Here is an 18,425-nt window from a genome sequence, read left to right as displayed (position 1 = left end):
CTCGTGGTTGTGAAAACAAAGACCAGGAATCAATGCGACCATCTCTAGAGGCCATCCTGGCGTTGCCCTCGCCGCAGATGAATGTGGCCTGCACTGAGGTTTCCTAGGGATGGACACACCACAACCATATACTCTCTTTCCCGTCTGGATCCCAGGCCCTTGCCCGCAGGGAAGTTCTTTCCGATGTCTAACCTCTCTCTTTCCGGCAGGCTCAGTGCATTTCCTCTGACCCAGGGAAGATGGAGAACCAGCAATCGCCCCCACCCCCACCACGCCTATGATAACTATTCGGAAATTTGCAAATTGGTATCCTCTCCTTGGTTTTTCTCCAAGATGAAAAACTCCGACTCAACTTTTTAAATTACTTTTTTCTTTCCACCACAGAACTTTAGAAGAGACCGTAGGGTGGTAATCTAATCCAAAAGCCCACCCCAAATGGGAATCTCCTGCCCACCACCCCCCACCCCCACACCACGCACAGGCACACACGGTCCCCAACTGCCTCAGTCTGAACCTTCCAGAGGCCGGGAACTTGGTGCTTGCTAAGGCAGCCATTACTGGATAGCACTCTGGTTGTTAGAAAGCTCTTCCTTACGCTATTTCAAGAGCATCCCCCGCCCCCCTCGCCCGGCAGCTTTCCCACCTCACCTCTGTTGCTAGTGACTGGGTGAAGGTGGAGGAGGTGTCAGTGCCTAGAGCTTTAGCAGGCTCAACAGCCCCCCACCCCCACCCAGGCTCTCAGCGCCTTCCACTCAGAGCCAAGCACGGTGGTGGTGGGGAACCCATCGGCTCTGTCCTGCTGCAAATCACTTCCAAGTCGGTGACTCAAAAATAGTAACAGTTGTTGGGTTGCATCTCATTTCCATGTTATCAGTTTAATGTGGCAGAGTACAGAAGCAATTCCTTTAAGTTCCTACCTCTTTCTCAGTGTTCCCCCACCTACTCCCCTTTCCCCCTACCCTCCCTGGAACCGTTTCCTCAGCCCGCCCCTTCCTCTTGATTCGCAGCCCTAGTTGTCCCAGAAGGAGACGCTGTGGGTCTCAGTGGGAGCCGAGCAGGAAGAAAGGCGGGGCCGACGGGGGCAGCGGCCGCGGGGGTGAGGCCCTGGGCTGCAGCCCCCACCCCGTAGCAACCTCCGCAGGTCCTGGCGGAAGCGCAGGCCCAGAAAGGCGTAGAGCACCGGGTTGAGGCCGCAGCGGGCGAGGGCCAAGCCCCCGGTCACCAGCAGTGCCAGATCCTTGCGCTTGCTGGCAGGGCAGCTCCGCTCCCGGGCGGCCAGTAGGTCGGCCGTATCTAACAGCAGGGCGAGACTGTAAGGCAGCTGCAGCACTACGAAGGCCGCCACCAGGGCCACCACGACGCGCAGCGCTCGCCGGCGCTCAGGCCCCCTGGCGGCCAGCAGCGTGCGGCCCAGGAGGGCATAGCAGGCTGCCATGACGCTCAGCGGCAGCGCGAAGCCCAGGACCACCTGCGCCACGGCGCTCGCCCCCTTCACCGTCTGTGTGAGGCCCTCGGGGAAAACGAGTCGGCAGCGCCGCTGGCCTTCCCTCTGCCCGTCCTGGCTGAAAAGGAGAGCAGGCAGCGCCAGGAGCAGCGACAGCAGCCACACCATGACTGAGACCAAGTGTGCCCGGCCGGGTGTGGAGGGCCTCGGTCCAGCTGGGAGGGCCCGCGCGATGGCCACGTAGCGGTCAGCGCTGATACAGGCCAGGAAGAGGAAACCGGCGTGGAAGGAGGCCGAGTAGAGGCCAGAGATGGCACGGCAGGTGACACTTCCCAGACTCCAGCCCTGCAGAGCCCCGGCTGCGGCAAAGGGCAGGGTCAAGGCCAGCAGAAGGTCGGCCAGGGCCAGCTGGAGCAAGTGGGCAGAGGTGGGCGAGCGGGTAGCGCGTCGGGCTGCCAGGTGGGTGGCTAGGACCAAGCCATTGCCAGCCAGACCCAGCGCAGCCACCGTCAGGGAGACACTGGGTTGGAAGGCCCGACTGAAGGCCTGGACATCCGCCTTGTAGCAGAGTTCTGGCAATGGTTCAGCCGAGTATGCCTCCTCATCATCGCCAGAGTAGGGTCCCCAGGAGACCTGGGGAAGTCAAAATGAGAGGAAAGACCTTATGAGACATCTTCCCACACACCTCCTCCTCCCACACATGCCTTCCAAGCTGGGAGCTCCTGTGTGACCAGGTACATCGGTACACGGGGAAAAGACAAACTCTTCCTGACACACCCTCAACAGGCCTTGGCTTCCCTTGCACCCCTCCTGCCTTTACATCCGGTTTCCTGGGTGACCTTGAGCAAGCCACTGCTCTTTCTGGATCTCAGTTGCCTAATATGTAATGTCGAGATTAGAAATCCTGACAAGCCCCCCTAGCAAGATTGTTTGAAATAGGATTTTTTGAAATAAGGAAGATAATGCATGCAAAGCATCTGTGCTCTCCATAGGCCAAGCTTTTGAATTAATAAATTTTGGAGCCTCAGTATTTGCAGCGCCCTCTTCTGGAAGAACACCCACATGCAGGCTTTGCCTCAGACCTGATCCCTGGACTCCGTGCTTGATCTGGAGAGGGTTTCTATGTCTCTTTTCTCATCTTCCCTCCCCACCGCACCTCTACTCCAGTACAGGTTCACTAAACTACTCGTGACAAGGGGGTCTCAAGGGTTGCAGTTCAGGTTTTCTGGGCTCGGTTGGAACCTTGGACCCCTAGGTTCAGCTCGCCCTTCTCTTCAGCTCCAGCCCCGGCCCAAAACCCCAGCCTCATCACCAGCGCTATCTATCTGGAGAACCCCTGGTCCCAGCTGGCTCCAGGCATCCTAGATAGTTCATAGCATGGCAAAGGCCTGTTGCCAGGTGGGGAAATCCCATGCCTTCACCTTCCCTCCCTCTCTGTAACCAGTCCCCCGCTGCCCTGCTCCCACCTGCTCTGCGGGTTCGGTCCCCATCTCTGGCTACACAGGTTTCTGAGGTATAACCACCAGGGAGAGAAGTTAAACAAGTGGGACAGGAAGGAAGGGGCGGGGAGAGGGGCCAAGAGGGCGGTGGGGATTAGGGTCTGTGGGCTCTCTTTACCTAACTTTCCCATTCCACTCCTTAAAAAATAATTTCTCTTTACCCTGACAGTGGAAAAAGAATGGGTTTTGGAATATCGCCATTTGCCAGCTACCTGTGTGATCTTGAGTAAGTTTTTTTTACATCTCTGAGCCTCAGGTTTTTCATCTACAAAGCGGAGTAAGGTAAAAATGCTGAATTCACAGGCTTCTGAGAGTGCCTAGCACAGATGACTGGAGCATAATTTGCCTTTAGAAAAATATTAGATTCTTTCACTTACTCTTTTCCCCATCTCCAGACTAGCCCCCCCTCCCCCTCCCCTTTCTTGGATTTTTCAGGAGCTCCTGGCCGGCCCCAGCCTCCCTTCCCCCATCCCTTCAGCCCCAGTCCCTGCCGGCCTCGGGTTATTCAGGGTATTTCCCGGTGGCTGGAGGCTCTCTACCCCCGCCCTTTCTCAGCAGGGCTGAGGCGCGCGCTTGCGCGGGGTCCGGGAAAGCGGCGCGTGCCAGGAGAGAGAGGCTGGGGAAGGGGGGAGGTGAGAGGAGAGAGGGTGGAAAGGAGAGGAGAGAACAGCAGAGAACCAGGAACGACAGAGAGAGAAAAGGGAGAAGGGTTGGGGGAGAGGGGACAGAGGGAGGGGTGGGCAAGGAAGAGAGACAGCCATCCGCTGCGAACCCCAGGAGGAGAGCTGGAAGCCGGAGCTGGAACTGGAGCCCTAGCCGGAGCCGGGCCCCGGGAGGAGGCCGCCGGACCCATCCGCCCTGCATGATGCGTCTCGCGCTCTTCTGCATCCTGCTTGCAGCGATCTCAGGAGCCTGGGGCTGGGGCTACTGTGAGTGCAGGGCTCGGAGGCAGGCAGGGTTGGGCCCAGGAGTCCAAAGCCTGAAGGGCGGGTCCCGCACCGCATTGCGGCTGGGTGGTCGCGGGTTCGCTCCCGGTCCGCGCGCGCTCGCTCCCATCCTTTCCTGTCTCTCCCCCGCGCTCCGCAATGCAGCTCCGAGGATGGCGCGCGCACCACGGGCTGGGGCTGGGCTCGGAGTCGAGGATGGAGTCGGCTCAGGGGGAGATTTGGGACTGGGATCCAAGCGAGAGCTGGTGCCCGGGTTTGAGGGTTGGGGACAAGGGTGTTACTGGTGACCCGGGCTAGGGCTGGACTTTGGAGCTTGCCCAGGGTCTAGAGTTTGGGGCTGGGGCTGGATTTTGTAGCTTGGATCCAAGCAGGAGTTGGTGACCCTGGTTGATGCTAAGGTTGGACATGGAGCTGGTGATGGTCCTAGGACAGGCTATGGTTGGGACCAAGCCCTGTATCTGGGGTTGGTGCAGGTCTGGGGATGCTGATGCGTGGGATTAACGCTAAGGCTCCGGCTGGATTGGTGTCTTGGGCTGACAAGTTCTGGAAGATGCTGAGGTTTGGGATTGTGTTTGGGGGAGTACTGAACCCACACTGGTATCTGGGCAGGAACCCAGCTAAGGAGGGTCTCGCCTGGGGTTCCCCCAGAAGCAGAAGGCAGTCTCCCTGAGTGTCCAGCCGTTGCTGCAGCCCAGGTTGAGTAGATGGCTTTAAGTTAGGGCTGAGTCTGCTGCATGGAGGCAGAGAAGGGGGCGCTCTGGCTGGTCAGTAGGCCTGGCCTTTGGAAGGACCTGGGAGGGGCCGCCCTGACCAACATGTCGGTTCCCCCAACCCAGACGGCTGTGACGAGGAGCTGGTCGGGCCTCTGTACGCACGCTCTCTGGGCGCCTCCTCCTACTACGGGCTCTTCACTACGCCTCGCTTTGCCAGGCTGCATGGTGAGCGCGGCGGGTGGGGGCGGGGGTTCTGGAGGGCTGGGGATAAAAAGAGAGCCAGTGGTGAAAGCCCTTGACCCTTCTATAGGCATAAGTGGATGGTCTCCCCGGATTGGGGACCCGAATCCCTGGCTCCAGATAGATTTAATGAAGAAGCACCGGATCCGTGCCGTGGCCACGCAGGGCTCCTTTAACTCGTGGGACTGGGTCACACGTTACATGCTGCTCTATGGTGACCGAGTGGACAGCTGGACGCCGTTCTACCAGCGAGGGCACAACGCGGTACTCCAGGCCTCTCCTCCGCACACGCACATACTTGGGGAGCCTCCTCAGCTCCCAGACCTGGGCTGGGCACTAGCTTGAGGGGAAGGGGAGGAGGTGGTTGTGAGGGCACAGATGAGGAACAGTGACTCCAGTCCGGGGACTCAGTCCAGAGGGACTGTCACAGCTCATCATGTGTGCAAGACACTCTGGATCACAGGGTTTAACATACTTCAGAGTAAAATCTGGTAGAGCTTCTTGAAGGAGGTGACATCTGAGTTGAGCTTTGAGGAAATAATAGGGTGGTGGGAGAGGACGCTCTGGGCGAGGGAAACTGTGTTTGCGAAAAGGCACGAAGGCAGGGGAAATCGAGGAGAGTTTGCTTTCCGGAAGTCGAGATTGGCTAGGTGTGACAACGATGGGCCGGGAGGCTGTGAAGAAGCCAAGCAGAGGGTGGGGACCTGGTCACTCCTCTCCCCTCCTCCCTCAGACCTTCTTCGGTAACGTGAACGAGTCGGCGGTGGTGCGCCACGACCTCCACTACCACTTCACCGCGCGCTACATCCGCATCGTGCCCTTGGCGTGGAACCCGCGCGGCAAGATCGGCCTGAGGCTCGGCCTCTACGGCTGCCCTTACAGTAAGGGTGCCGAGGTCGTGGCGGGGGTCCCGGGGAGACAAAGAGTCTCCCCTGCCCCCCCGCCCACCTACGGTCCTTCGCGCAGAGTCCGACGTGCTCTATTTCGACGGCGATGACGCCATCTCTTACCGCTTCCCGCGAGGGGTCAGCCGGAGCCTGTGGGACGTGTTCGCGTTCAGCTTCAAGACCGAAGAGAAGGACGGGCTCCTGCTGCACGCCGAGGGCGTCCAGGGCGACTACGTGACACTTGAGCTGCAGGGGGCGCAGTTGCTGCTGCACATGAGCCTGGGTGAGTTCAGCGACCCCCGTTGCGACCCTTGAGGCTCTCCTGCCGAGCCCCTCGCTGCACCTGCTCTGCGAAGCCGAGCCCACCTGATCATCCCCTTCCTTACTGTTTGGACCAAGCCGCCTTTTTCGTATAGAATTTGGTGCTAGTAAAACACTGAACTCCGAGTCAGGAGAACAGGATTCCAGTCTCAGCTCTACCACCTACCAGCGGTGTGACCCAGGACAAGGCACTTCCCCAGTCTGTTTCCTCATTGTAAAAACGTTATATATACATAGACATATAGTATACACACACACACACACACACACACACACACACACACACACACAAACAGGAGTTATTTTGTATCTCATTAGCTTTTTATAACTTCCACATGATGAAGTAGAAGCAGCGATCGTGCCCCAAGTTCTACTGATAGGAAAACAGGCTCTGAGAGGTTAAATGGCTTACTCTAAGGCACACACTCGCCAATGGCCACCGCTCCATCCCAGGCTCCAGGCGGTCCCATCCCACTCTCCCTGGCTGCCCTGGGCCCCGTGCAGGCCCTCCTCTGCACTGCCCGCTGCTGCTCAGCCTGGGGGAGGGCTCGGCAGAGGTTCTCCAGGTTCGAGGTCTGACCCTGCTCACCCCACCCTCAGGCAGCAGCCCTATCCAGCCAAGGCCCGGTCACACGACCGTGAGCGCTGGAGGCGTCCTCAACGACCAGCACTGGCATTATGTGCGTGTGGACCGATTTGGCCGCCAAGCGAATCTCACCCTGGACGGCTACGTGCAGCGCTTCGTGCTCAATGGCGACTTCGAAAGACTGAACCTGGACACCGAGGTGAGCGGACGCAGAAGCGCCGTTTGGTTGAGTGGGGGTGCTGGGTGGGTCGGTGGGTGACAGTACTTCTCTCTACCAGAGGTAAGACCTTACTTTCCTGTTCCTGAACGGCCTAGCAGCTCTTGGCAAACTTGTGGCTTACAGAAAGGTCTGGGTTTTTGTTGTTGTTGCTGTTAGCATGGAGATTCCTGGGCGCCACCCCAGAACTACTGAGATAAGGTCTGGGAATCTGGATTTTGGAGATCAGGCAAGATGAGCAAATTGCCCCTTGGATCGCCCAACTCTGTGGAGTTGGTAAAGACTCTGGCCCCATCTGCAGATAAGCAATCCCAGACAGATTAATTGACTTACCCAGGGGAATGCGGCCAATTTGTGGTGGAGTTCGGGCTAGAACCCAAGCTTCTGGAGGCCCAGAGAGCTTCCAGCTTTAAAACCGACTAGGGAAACGTGTGTTTCAAGTCTTTTATAAAGCCCTGCCTGGAGCTTGGGAAAGTGTATGGCGAGAGAGCGCAAGAAAGGCGTGCGCGCTCCCGCACCCAAGGAACCCCCTCCCCGCCCCTTGCCTGCAGATGTTCATCGGGGGTCTGGTGGGCGCCGCCCAGAAGAACCTTGCCTATCGCCATAACTTCCGCGGCTGCATGGAAAATGTAATCTTCAACCGAGTCAACATCGCGGACCTGGCCGTGCGGCGCCATTCGCGGATCACCTTCGAGGCTAGCAGGCCGGGGGAATCTGGGAGGATGGGGGTGAAAGCCGTTTGGAAAGCAAAGAGGTGGAGCGGGGAGAGATCTTGAGAATCAGATAAAAACCGAGGACCTCTCTCTCCCCAGCCAAGATGCTCAAGTAGGGGCACCACGACTCACAGGAGGTGCAAAGGCCACTCCCCCTACTCCCCCAGTTAATAAGCTGTGGTCCGGTCCAACCACCTCCTCAATTAATAGATGAGGAAAATCAAGTGCAGAGACCGGGAGAGGCTTGGCCAGGGGTCACGCAGTTGCGCAGCGGCTGAGTAGGGACTTGAACCCAGGGCTGTTTCGGTGTGCTCGCCCCACCCCAACTCAGGAGCGCGTAGTTAAGCGCTGCTGCCGGGAAGCCGGCGGTAAATGCCTCTCGACGCTGGAATGAAGGGAAGGAGGCAATCGCCCTGGAGACGGTGTAGATCGGCGATAGCGAGCGAATGGAGACCCCCTCCTCTGCTGGACGTGTTTCTGGGGGGTGGGAACAGTCAGGGTCGGAGGTCTTACACCCCCCCTACACACATCGAGGGAGTGCCGTGACATGGGCCTTAGACCAGTATGAAAATTGAGTTCCCACTAGAGGCCGGCGGTGCGGCGGCTCGCGGGTGCTGATGGATCCTCACTTTCGCCCCCAGGGTAAGGTGGCCTTCCGTTGCCTGGACCCGGTTCCCCACCCCATCAACTTCGGAGGTCCTCACAACTTCGTGCAAGTGCCTGGCTTCCCCCGCCGCGGCCGCCTCGCAGTCTCCTTTCGCTTCCGCACCTGGGATCTCACGGGGCTGCTACTTTTCTCCCGCCTGGGGGACGGGCTGGGCCACGTGGAGCTGATGCTCAGTGAAGGGCAGGTCAACGTGTCCATCGCGCAGACTGGCCGAAAGAAGCTTCAGTTCGCTGCTGGTGAGGGGTGGAGGGTGTGGGGAGGCACAAGGAGGCCAGAGAAGGGCAGAGGAGAGCCGCGGGGGTTGTAGGCCTGGGCTGAAGCCTTTGCATACTGGAGAGGGTGACCGGGAGAAGGGAGCAGGGCAGGACGTCCCAAGGCTCTGGGAAAAGGTGGGAGTGGCTGGTGGCAGCTGTGGGGGCAGATCTGGGGCTAAGGGTGCTGGGAGAAGCAGGAGGCTGAGAGTCCTGGTATTCTCCAGTTCTAGGGGGTCTCTGGAGGTGTTTTTCACTTATGACTTTGCAGACTCTGCGTCAGCTGCTGGGGTTATGGATAGTGAAGAGAGACATTCAGAGAAGTCACCCTCAGTGATAAGCGTAATAATGGGGGGCACAGAGGCTGCTGTGGGGACACAGAGTGGCGTTGCTTCTTCCCCACTCAAGAACACTCTTCTCCTAGACTGTGGTGCTCCTCCGCCCACACCATCTTCCTTTCCTGTCCAGGGTACCGCCTGAATAATGGCTTTTGGCATGAGGTGAATTTTGTGGCACAGGAAAACCATGCAGTCATCAGCATTGATGATGTGGAGGGGGCAGAGGTCAGGGTCTCATACCCACTGCTGATCCGTACAGGGACCTCATACTTCTTTGGGGGTAAGTGGGGGCCAACCTGGCCAGACCCCAGTCTCTGAGTGGGAAGGCCCCACCTAAGTCCACCCAGATGGGACTACCTGGAGAGTTTTGTAGGGATAGACCCCACCTTCCCCTCTGGGGCCTTGGGGACTGGAAGGTGACAGCAATTGTCTATTGGCCCTCTTCCTTCCTTCATGTCTGGCTCTCCCTTGGCATCTCCCTGGGGGAGGGTCGCTGGGGTCTCCCCTGGGGAGGGCCTCACAGGGGTGGTTGCTCCAGGTTGTCCCAAGCCAGCCAGTCGATCGGGCTGCCACTCCAACCAGACGGCGTTCCATGGCTGCATGGAGCTGCTCAAGGTGGATGGTCAACTGGTCAACCTGACTCTGGTGGAGGGCCGGCGGCTTGGATACTATGCTGAGGTCCTCTTTGACACATGTGGCATCACTGATAGGTATCCAGAAGCCCCTCTCCCTACAAGAGGTGACCCCTCCAAAGCCCTCTGCCATGGTCTCCCAATGGAGTGGCCTTTCTTGATAATCTCCCTTCTCCTGGTCCCAGCTCCTCAGTCTCCCACCTGGAGATGATTCCTCCTTGACCTCTCACCTCCTATTTCTTCCCTCAAAGTGACATATGCTCAGAATGGAAATGAAGCATCTGTTTTTGGTTCTAGAGAGCTTCCCCTTTTTTGGTGGTGCGGGGAGGGGGAGAATAAGGCATTATTTGTTCTTTTAGGAAAGGGGGAACAGTAGCACTTGAGCCCTGAGGCCTGCCTATGCCCCAGCATTTAGGCTTATACGTGGCTAGTTAGGCGGGGTGTGTCTCCAGGGGTTCTGGCCCTCTCAGAAGTGCAGCTTGCAGGGATCAGACCCCACTCCACTCTCAATCTCCCAATAAGGCTCCTTCATTGGTGCTGACCCCCTTCCTTAGGTGCAGCCCTAACATGTGTGAGCACGATGGACGCTGCTACCAGTCTTGGGATGACTTCATCTGCTACTGTGAACTGACAGGCTACAAGGGGGAGACCTGTCACCAACGTAAGCCAGCTGGGGTATGGGGAAGGGTCAGGGACAGGGGAGGTCAGGAGAAGGTTGCTGGGGATCGTGAGGCTGCTAGAGATGGTGGGGCTAGCTGTCCTAGCGCTCTGATCCCATAATTGTCTTTTCCCCACACCACCACCTACCAGCTTTGTATAAGGAATCCTGTGAGGCTTATCGGCTCAGTGGGAAAACTTCTGGAAACTTCACCATTGATCCAGATGGCAGTGGCCCCCTGAAGCCATTTGTAGTGTACTGTGATATCCGAGGTAAGTGGGTCTGAAGGGGTAAAGGGGCAGCTGACAAGGCTATGCGGAGGTGTGGGGGAAACAGGGAAGGACTGAAGGGTGCATAGGGGCCAGTAAGATTAAACTGCAGGGAGAGTAATGGGAGGGACAGAGGGGAAAGGGGACACTCAGGAATTTGTAATCTAGCCTTCCAGATAAATTCCAGCTTCCTGATCCATTCCAGCTGTCTCATCTCCAGCCTGCAATGCCGAGGGCCCAGAGCTGGGCTGGAATGGAGCTGCTGGCTACATTTATTGGCTCTGAGTTGCAGCAATGATGGTGGAGGTGCACAGGGAGATGGGTAGAGAATGCCCACCTCCAGCCAAAGTTCTGTCCCTTCCCCTCCCCCAGAGAACCGGGCATGGACAGTTGTACGGCATGACAGGCTGTGGACAACTCGGGTGACAGGTTCTAGCATGGAGCGGCCATTCCTGGGGGCCATCCAGTACTGGAATGCATCCTGGGAGGAAGTCAGTGCCCTGGCCAATGCTTCCCAGCACTGTGAACAGTGGATCGAGTTCTCCTGCTACAATTCCCGGCTGCTCAACACTGCGGGTTAGGGCTGGGGTTGAGGAGGACAAGGTGGAGAGCAGGAAGAGAGACCAGTGGGGGCCTGGGAGAAGGAAACCAGAGGGTTCAGCTGGAGTCCTGGGTGAGAGGATTCAAGCAAGGGTCTGGGCTGGTTGGATGGGAGCGAGAGTAGCCCAAAGGTTAATGGAGAGACGGGGCCTGGAAGTGCCTGCACCTCTCCCCCAGGAGGCTACCCCTACAGCTTCTGGATTGGCCGAAATGAGGAACAGCACTTCTACTGGGGAGGCTCGCAGCCTGGGATCCAGCGCTGTGCCTGTGGTCTGGACGGGAGCTGTGTGGACCCCGCCCTGCACTGTAACTGTGACGCCGACCAGCCCCAGTGGTAAGGGGGGCAAAGGGACAGGGCTTTCAGGATTCCAGGGGCAGCTGAATGGCGGGGGCTGAGCCACTGCATCCTGCCCCCACAGGAGAACCGACAAGGGACTGCTGACCTTTGTGGACCATTTGCCTGTCACTCAGGTGGTGGTGGGGGATACAAACCGCTCCACTTCTGAGGCCCAGTTCTTCCTGAGGCCTCTGCGCTGCTATGGTGATCGTGAGTAGCAGACCCTTATTGTGTGCCCTCCCAGGGTTGGCTCTCCAGTTTCCAAAATCTAGGTCACCTGACCCACTGGGGGTCTCTAGGACACACTGCCAGACCCCCAGCTCCTCCGTGATATGACCCCCATCCATGGGTTCCTCTGCACCGTATTCTCCTTCATTACACTCCTTTGTCTCCCTTTGGTTGTCCCTAGCTGTTCCCCTTTGCCCTACCTTCCCCCACCCCACCCTAGGTTCCGTTACTCCTCCACCCTCCAGCCTCCCTGACAAGGCCTTCCTCCATCCGGTTTTGTAGGAAATTCCTGGAACACCATCTCTTTCCACACTGGGGCTGCTCTACGCTTTCCCCCAATCCGTGCCAACCACAGCCTTGATGTCTCCTTCTACTTCAGGACCTCGGCTCCCTCAGGAGTCTTCCTAGAGAATATGGGGGGCCCTTACTGCCAGTGGCGACGACCTTACGTGCGGGTGGAACTCAACAGTGAGCAGGCAGACGTTGGGACATGGGGCAGATGAAGATCTCTGGGGGGGGGCGCTATGGGAAAGGTGGAGGCTGGGGTGAGACAAGGGTAGACGTCCTCTTGAGAGGTGGCATGAAAAGGGATTAGATGACCCTCGGTTGTCCGACAGACCCAGCTGTCTTGATAGCTGGCTTTGTGACCTTGGGCACCCACCTCGCCTCTCAGGCCTTAGGCCCCTTTCTTGTGAATAAAGAAGCTGGACTCCTGAGGTGTCTCCCAGCTGACTAGCTATGCTTCTAACCTGAGAAATGGGGCTGGGAAGCTGGCTCCAGGGATCTGAGAATTTGGGAGAGATCAGGGGTATGAGGTTTTAAGCAGTTTCTGGGTTTTGTCCCAGGCTGTAGACAAATTGGAGGAACATTCAAGGAGCTCCACAGAGTGAAGAAGAGAGGTTGTATTGGGTGAGGGATCTGTGAGGGATCGCAGAAGTATGAGTCCTCTCCCCTACACCCCACATTGTCCAGCATCCCGGGATGTGGTCTTCGCCTTCGATGTGGGGAATGGGGATGAGAACCTGACAGTACACTCAGATGACTTTGAATTCAACGATGATGAGTGGCACCTGGTCCGGGCTGAAATCAACGTGAAGCAGGCCCGGCTCCGTGTGGATCACCGGCCCTGGGTGCTGAGGCCTATGCCCCTGCAGACCTACATCTGGCTGGAGTATGACCAGCCCCTCTATGTTGGTGAGCAGCAACCCAGAGGCAGGTCTGAAGCCTCCTTCACCTTTCTACCTCTCAAGGCCACTCTCCCTGTTCCCAGGAAGCCAATGTCTTAGGTCCCAATCTCCCCTGCTTCAAAGTGAGCCAAAGGCCCACCTTTCCTCTCCAATCCCTGGCATCTATTTCATTTTTCTAGCTCCCTTGGCTCCCTTCCCAACTCCAATACTTATTTATCTCTATCTCGGGCTCTACACCCATTTCTTGACATGCCCACCCTTCCCAGGATCTGCGGAGCTTAAGAGGCGCCCCTTCGTGGGTTGCTTGAGGGCTATGCGTCTGAACGGAGTGACTCTGAACCTGGAAGGCCGTGCCAATGCCTCTGAGGGTACCTCACCCAACTGCACAGGCCGCTGCGCCCACCCCCGGTTCCCCTGTTTCCATGGAGGCCGCTGCGTGGAACGCTACAGCTACTACACATGTGACTGTGACCTCACGGCTTTTGATGGGCCTTATTGCAACCACGGTCAGTGCTGCTGGTTATGGGAGTTCAGGGAGCCATAGGGCATAAGGGGATTTAGGGAAAGAAAGAGGGTGTCAAGTCAGCACCAGGGAAAAGTAGAGTTGTCCCTGGGTTCCTGAGCTCTGAGCTGAGGCCATCAGGCAGTTGAAGATGCTGGGTGGCTCCCAAAGGCATAAAGTGGGGCAAGAAAGTGATGATACAGCTAGCTGGCACTAAAAGAACTCAAAAGCAACAAAAAAATAACTTCCCCATCTTCCCACTATCATCAACATAACACAGGTGACCCCCTTGCAAGCACATCACTTCAGGCTGCACGATGCCCTCCTATGCCATTTCCTATTTGACAATCACTGACAACCTGGTTCTTGGTTAAGGCGAGCCTTGACATTCACCATAGCAAGATTCTGCACATATACCCAGACCACATCCTCCCTAAGGCTGGTCTAGTAGGATGCGTGAACAGGTAGGTTACTGGAGGGAGAAGTGTGGTGGAGTAGGGAGAGACACGGACTTAGGGACAAATAGAAGACCTCTGGTCTTGGTTAGGAAGTGTAAGTAGTGGCGAGTGTACTGGATGGAGTCATGACATCTCCATTCTAATCGTGACTCTCCACTTATTGTGTATCTTTAGGCAAATCCCTGTTTTTTTCTTTTAAAGGTATACTTTCTTTTCTTTTTCTTTTTCTTTTTTGGTGAGGAAGATTGGCCCTGAGCTAACATCTGTTGCCAATCTTCCTTTCTTTTCCCCCTTCCCCAAAACCCCAGTACATAGTTGTATATCCTAGCTTTAAGTCCTTCTAGTTCTTCTGTGTGGGAGACCGCCACAGAATGGCCTGATGAGCCACCGCTGTGTAGGTCTGCGCCCAGGATCCAAAGTGGCAAATCCCGGGCCACTGAAGTGGAGCACACGAACTTAACCACTCAGCTACAGGGCCAGCCCCCAAGATGATCTTTTACATTTCTCAAGGTTTTAAGATTCCATTCTGTGCCAGGGGCTCAAGGAGACCTAAAAGTGAATGGGGGTGTGTTGTGGTGGTGGCAGAAACTGAGGTCAAGTCCCAGACGGTATGTGTGGATGACACATACAACATCTGAATTTGGGAAAGGGGGTCCTGACCTCACCATCTCTGCCTTCAGATATTGGTGGCTTCTTTGAGCCCGGCACCTGGATGCGCTATAATCTACAGTCAGCGCTGCGCTCCGCAGCACGGGAGTTCTCCCACATGCTGAGCCGGCCAGTGCCAGGCTATGAGCCTGGCTATATCCCTGGCTATGACACTCCTGGCTATGTACCTGGCTACCACGGCCCTGGGTACCGTCTGCCTGACTACCCCCAGCCTGGCCGGCCTGTACCCGGTTACCGTGGGCCTGTCTACAATGTCACTGGAGAGGAGGTGTCCTTCAGCTTCAGCACCAGCTCCGCCCCCGCTGTCCTGCTCTATGTCAGCTCCTTTGTGCGTGACTACATGGCCGTGCTCATCAAGGAAGACGGTAAGCTTCCTATAGGCTCTCTCCCTCAACTCTAGCTTCCTCTAGGGCACCCTTCATTCTTATAACTATTGATTCACTGACACAAGCACCCAAGCACTCCTAGAAGATGGGGATTGTGGGAGCTGAGAGGAGACTCCCTCTTCTCCTCCCCACCCCACAGGGACCCTGCAGCTGCGATATCAGCTGGGCACCAGTCCCTACGTGTACCAACTAACTACCCGACCAGTTACTGATGGCCAGCCCCACAGCGTCAACATCACCCGGGTCTACCGCAACCTCTTCATCCAGGTGCGTGTAGAGGGAGGTGGACCAGTTCGGATCATAACCTCATGATCTAGGTTGTGGCGTCCAGGAAAATGTCAAATATTTAGTACAAATGTACAGCACATTCCAATTTACAGAGGATTTTCACCTGTATCATCTCATGTGACCCTCACAACTGCTCTGTGAGGTAGTTCAGGTAGGCAGGGTTCTTATTATCTCCATTTTACAAATCAGTAAATGGGCTTAGAAAGTAAAGTGCTTTTCCCAAAGTCAAACCACTATTAAGCTGCAAAAACAGGGCTCGAAACCAGGTGGTTGGGTTTTTAATACCAAATCCTACATCTGGGCCCAGGGGTTGCCCAGCTAGGACTGAGCTAGGACTCACCCAGTTTGGACAGACGGGAGTTCCTGCATGGTCTCGGCTACATCTGCCTCTGGTTCTGCCTCCCTCATTGCCTTTCCCTTCCGTCAGGTGGACTACTTCCCACTGACAGAACAGAAGTTCTCACTGTTGGTGGACAGCCAGCTGGACTCACCCAAGGCCTTGTATCTAGGGCGTGTTATGGGTAAGCTGTGGGTGAGAATGCGGTTTGTGGGTGAAGTCCCTGGAGCCTAGAAGAGAGTGAAGCACCTGGGAATGGCAGTGAAGGTGGTGATAAAGATGAGTGGGAAACCTATGGATGGTGAGGGGGGCAGGGCTATTGGTAATTTAAGCCCCTTTCTTTCTGGGCCTGCCTCTCCCTCAGAGACGGGAGTAATTGACCCGGAGATCCAGCGCTATAACACACCAGGTTTCTCGGGCTGCTTGTCTGGTGTTCGATTCAACAATGTGGCTCCCCTCAAGACCCACTTCCGAACCCCTCGACCCATGACCGCTGAGCTAGCTGAGGCCCTTCGAGTTCAGGGAGAACTGTCTGAATCTAACTGCGGAGCCATGCCACGTCTTTTCTCAGAGGTGCCCCCTGAGCTGGATCCCTGGTATCTGCCCCCAGGTACATCCCTGGCACACAGCAGGGGGAGGGGAGGGAGGGACGACAGGGAAGGGAAATAATTGTTAATATGGAGCAGGCTTCTCCTAACTGGTGCTTTCTCCTCTTCAGACTTCCCATACTACCATGATGATGGATGGGTTGCCATACTTTTAGGCTGTGAGTAGCACAATCACTACCCTGACCTCCCAATTCTACCCTCTGACTGTCAGCGTTCCCTCCCTGCCCTGTATCCCCAGGGCTAAGGGGTGACAAGGGCACTAGGTGCATGATGGTGCAAAGAAGGATGAGATAGGCTATGCTGAATATATAATTGGCCAGGAGATGTTTTTTATTTATTTACTTATTGATTGATTTTTTTGAGGAAGATTAGCCCTGAGCTAACTGCTGCCAATCCTCCTCTTTTCGCTCAGGAAGACTGGCCCTGAGCTAACATCCATACCCATCTTCCTCTACTTTATATGTGGGACGCCTACCACAGCATGGCATGCCAAGTGGTGCCATGTCTGCACCCGGGACCCGAACAAGTGAACCCCAGGCTGCCAAAGCGGAACATGGGAAGTTAACAGCTGCGCTACCGGGCTGGCCCCTGGCCTGGAGATCTTTAAATGTTTGAGGATACTACAGACTTTTAATTGAAATGAAATATTAAAATGGGGTAATAGCTAAGGGATGAGGAAATGGGGGTGTAGTAACATAAACAAAGATGAGAAATTGGGGTAACTACCAGGGATGTGGAAAGAGAATATTAGAAACAGAAGATGGCAGGGGATAAGCCAGGAATTCAGAGCTACTGGACACTAGGAATAGCCTAATGTGGTCCTACAGCTGTCACTGTCATACGTACATGGCCAAAAGCATACATGTGTGTCTGTATATAGGTGGAACCTCAAAGATCTGCCCTGAACTGTTCCTTTTTCCCTTTCAGTTTTGGTGGCCTTCCTGCTGCTGGGGCTGGTGGGAATGTTGGTGCTTTTCTATCTGCAAAATCATCGCTACAAGGGCTCCTACCACACCAATGAGCCCAAGGCCACCCACGATTACCACCCTGGCAGCAAACATCCCCTACCTACTTCAGGCTCTGCCCAGGCCCCAGCCCCTACCCCAGCTTCCACCCAAGTTCCAGCCCCAGCCCCAGCCCCAACCCCAGCCCCAGCCCCAGCCCCAGCCCCTGGCCCCCGGGACCAAAATCTACCCCAGATCCTGGAGGAGTCCAGGTCTGAATGAATCAGGAGAAGGGCTTCAGGGACCAAGTCCATCTCCTCTGTATTCCCCAATTCCTTCCTCTCCCCTGCCCTGTCAGAGACATTTGGCTCCTCTTAGCTGGTTCTGCTCATCCCGAGGATGCCCCTCCTGCCAAGTTTGGTGGGCAGAGCTACAGATGGGACCAAAGGGAGTGGCTGAGCCTCACTGCCTAAACCAATGCCCTGCCCATTCCTGTTTCTCCAGGCTCCTGCTTGTTTGCCTGCCCCAAAGGAGAAGCCTCACCGTGTTGAGAGGCCCTTCCTGCCATCCCTGTCCCAGCTGCTGCCAGGGATTAACAACAGAGTGCAGGGAGATTAACTGCCTCCCTTCAAATATTCAATCTCAGCAGGGACAGATGTGTGGGATTGCAGGGATGCACAGGGTATGGGGGGAGGAGGCTGCTAAATCGTATCCCCCAGCCTCCCCCCTGCCCTGCAGAATGTCTTCCATCTGCTTCCACTCATTTGAGGGTTAGGAAGGGCTTCATTGCTCTCCCCGACGCCCTTTTTTTGTTTTATACAGAGACCAAGAGGCCTCAGTTTAGCACCTTAGTACCTCCACTGCTTCACACGCTTTAGCCAAAGCCATAAAAAACTTGCAATGTAGAGAATGCAGACACACTGACTAGCCAGCCCTCTACTCTTCCTTCCTCTTCCAAGAAATGCAATAGCCTTGGTGCCTGTCCAAAGGCTTAGCCCCCTCTCCAATGCATGAGGAGCCCTCTTTCCTCCGCTCAGAGATGCTGCTTCATTTGCCCAGGAGGTCATATTCTTTATATATATTTTTTGTTGCAAAGTCTCTCTCTAGAGAAACTCTATATATTACTCTAATTTTTTAATTATCTGTTTATATATAAAAGAAAAAAACCAATCGACTGTCCTGTCCTGTGCTGTGCCCATGGTCTGTAGTTTGCTTCTCCTGTGTTGGAAGTCTCATGAGGCCTGCTGGTCACTCACCCAGCCTGATACAGCCTCCACTCTGAAGCTGTGCTCTCAGCCTCAGAGCCGTTCTAATAAAGCAGAGAGGCAGAGCCCGTCTGTGTGTGGTAGCTGGCGTCGTGGTTAGGGGCTAAGTGGGATGATTTTAAGGGAACTAATCTGAGGGCTTTGGAATTTCTACAGGGAGCCCTCAGAATCCTTGCATCACGTACCAGGAGCTCTTGCCAACCCCCTCAGTTCCCCCAACCCCAGATCTCAATG

The 18,425-nt window shown here is 56.0% G+C and overlaps 2 protein-coding genes across 3 annotated transcripts; one reads left to right on the top strand and one right to left on the bottom strand.

Annotated features, from left to right (window-relative positions):
- Window positions 1–844: 844 nt before the first annotated feature.
- On the bottom strand, window positions 845–3,846 carry CCR10 (C-C motif chemokine receptor 10). Of its 2 annotated transcripts, none has more exons than XM_070227244.1 (2): window positions 3,716–3,846; window positions 845–2,077 (listed from the first exon to the last, which is right to left on the bottom strand). In XM_070227244.1, the coding sequence occupies exons 1-2, from the start codon at window positions 3,794–3,796 to the stop codon at window positions 1,010–1,012; spliced, it is 1,149 nt and encodes a 382-aa protein (XP_070083345.1). In that variant the 5' UTR covers window positions 3,797–3,846; the 3' UTR covers window positions 845–1,009. The 2 variants fall into 2 exon arrangements, with proteins under 2 accessions (XP_070083345.1, XP_001917692.3); XM_001917657.6 differs by lacking the exon at window positions 3,716–3,846 and adding an exon at window positions 2,911–3,081.
- CNTNAP1 (contactin associated protein 1) lies at window positions 3,737–18,256 on the top strand. Its single transcript, XM_014740062.3, has 24 exons — window positions 3,737–3,872; window positions 4,727–4,828; window positions 4,914–5,107; window positions 5,577–5,724; window positions 5,810–6,013; window positions 6,652–6,836; window positions 7,406–7,549; window positions 8,209–8,470; window positions 8,954–9,103; window positions 9,362–9,533; window positions 10,010–10,116; window positions 10,266–10,385; window positions 10,755–10,958; window positions 11,160–11,316; window positions 11,402–11,529; window positions 11,830–12,015; window positions 12,520–12,741; window positions 13,001–13,240; window positions 14,375–14,728; window positions 14,889–15,016; window positions 15,465–15,558; window positions 15,739–15,984; window positions 16,093–16,140; window positions 16,910–18,256. Exons 1-24 carry the CDS (start codon window positions 3,806–3,808, stop codon window positions 17,206–17,208), a joined length of 4,161 nt encoding a protein of 1,386 aa, XP_014595548.3. The 5' UTR covers window positions 3,737–3,805; the 3' UTR covers window positions 17,209–18,256.
- Window positions 18,257–18,425: the final 169 nt, after the last annotated feature.

The sequence above is a fragment of the Equus caballus genome, chromosome 11, assembly GCF_041296265.1.
Source record: "Equus caballus isolate H_3958 breed thoroughbred chromosome 11, TB-T2T, whole genome shotgun sequence".
Taxonomy (NCBI): domain Eukaryota; kingdom Metazoa; phylum Chordata; class Mammalia; order Perissodactyla; family Equidae; genus Equus; species Equus caballus.
Note: the sequence above shows the minus strand (reverse complement) of the source record. Positions and strands in the feature narration are given on the sequence as shown.

What these genes read in the sequence shown, in the direction of transcription:
- CCR10 (XM_070227244.1), bottom strand. Translation starts at nt 3,796, where the DNA reads ATGGGTCCGGCGGCCTCCTCCCGGGGCCCGGCTCCGGCTAGGGCTCCA. An exon ending in CTTCCAGCTCTCCTCCTGGG is followed by an intron (nt 2,078 to 3,715) that starts GTTCGCAGCGGA and finishes TGACTTCCCCAG; the next exon opens with GTCTCCTGGGGACCCTACTC.
- CNTNAP1 (XM_014740062.3), top strand. Translation starts at nt 3,806, where the DNA reads ATGATGCGTCTCGCGCTCTTCTGCATCCTGCTTGCAGCGATCTCAGGA. An exon ending in CCTCTACGGCTGCCCTTACA is followed by an intron (nt 5,725 to 5,809) that starts GTAAGGGTGCCG and finishes TCCTTCGCGCAG; the next exon opens with AGTCCGACGTGCTCTATTTC. An exon ending in GGGGGAGACCTGTCACCAAC is followed by an intron (nt 10,117 to 10,265) that starts GTAAGCCAGCTG and finishes ACCACCTACCAG; the next exon opens with CTTTGTATAAGGAATCCTGT.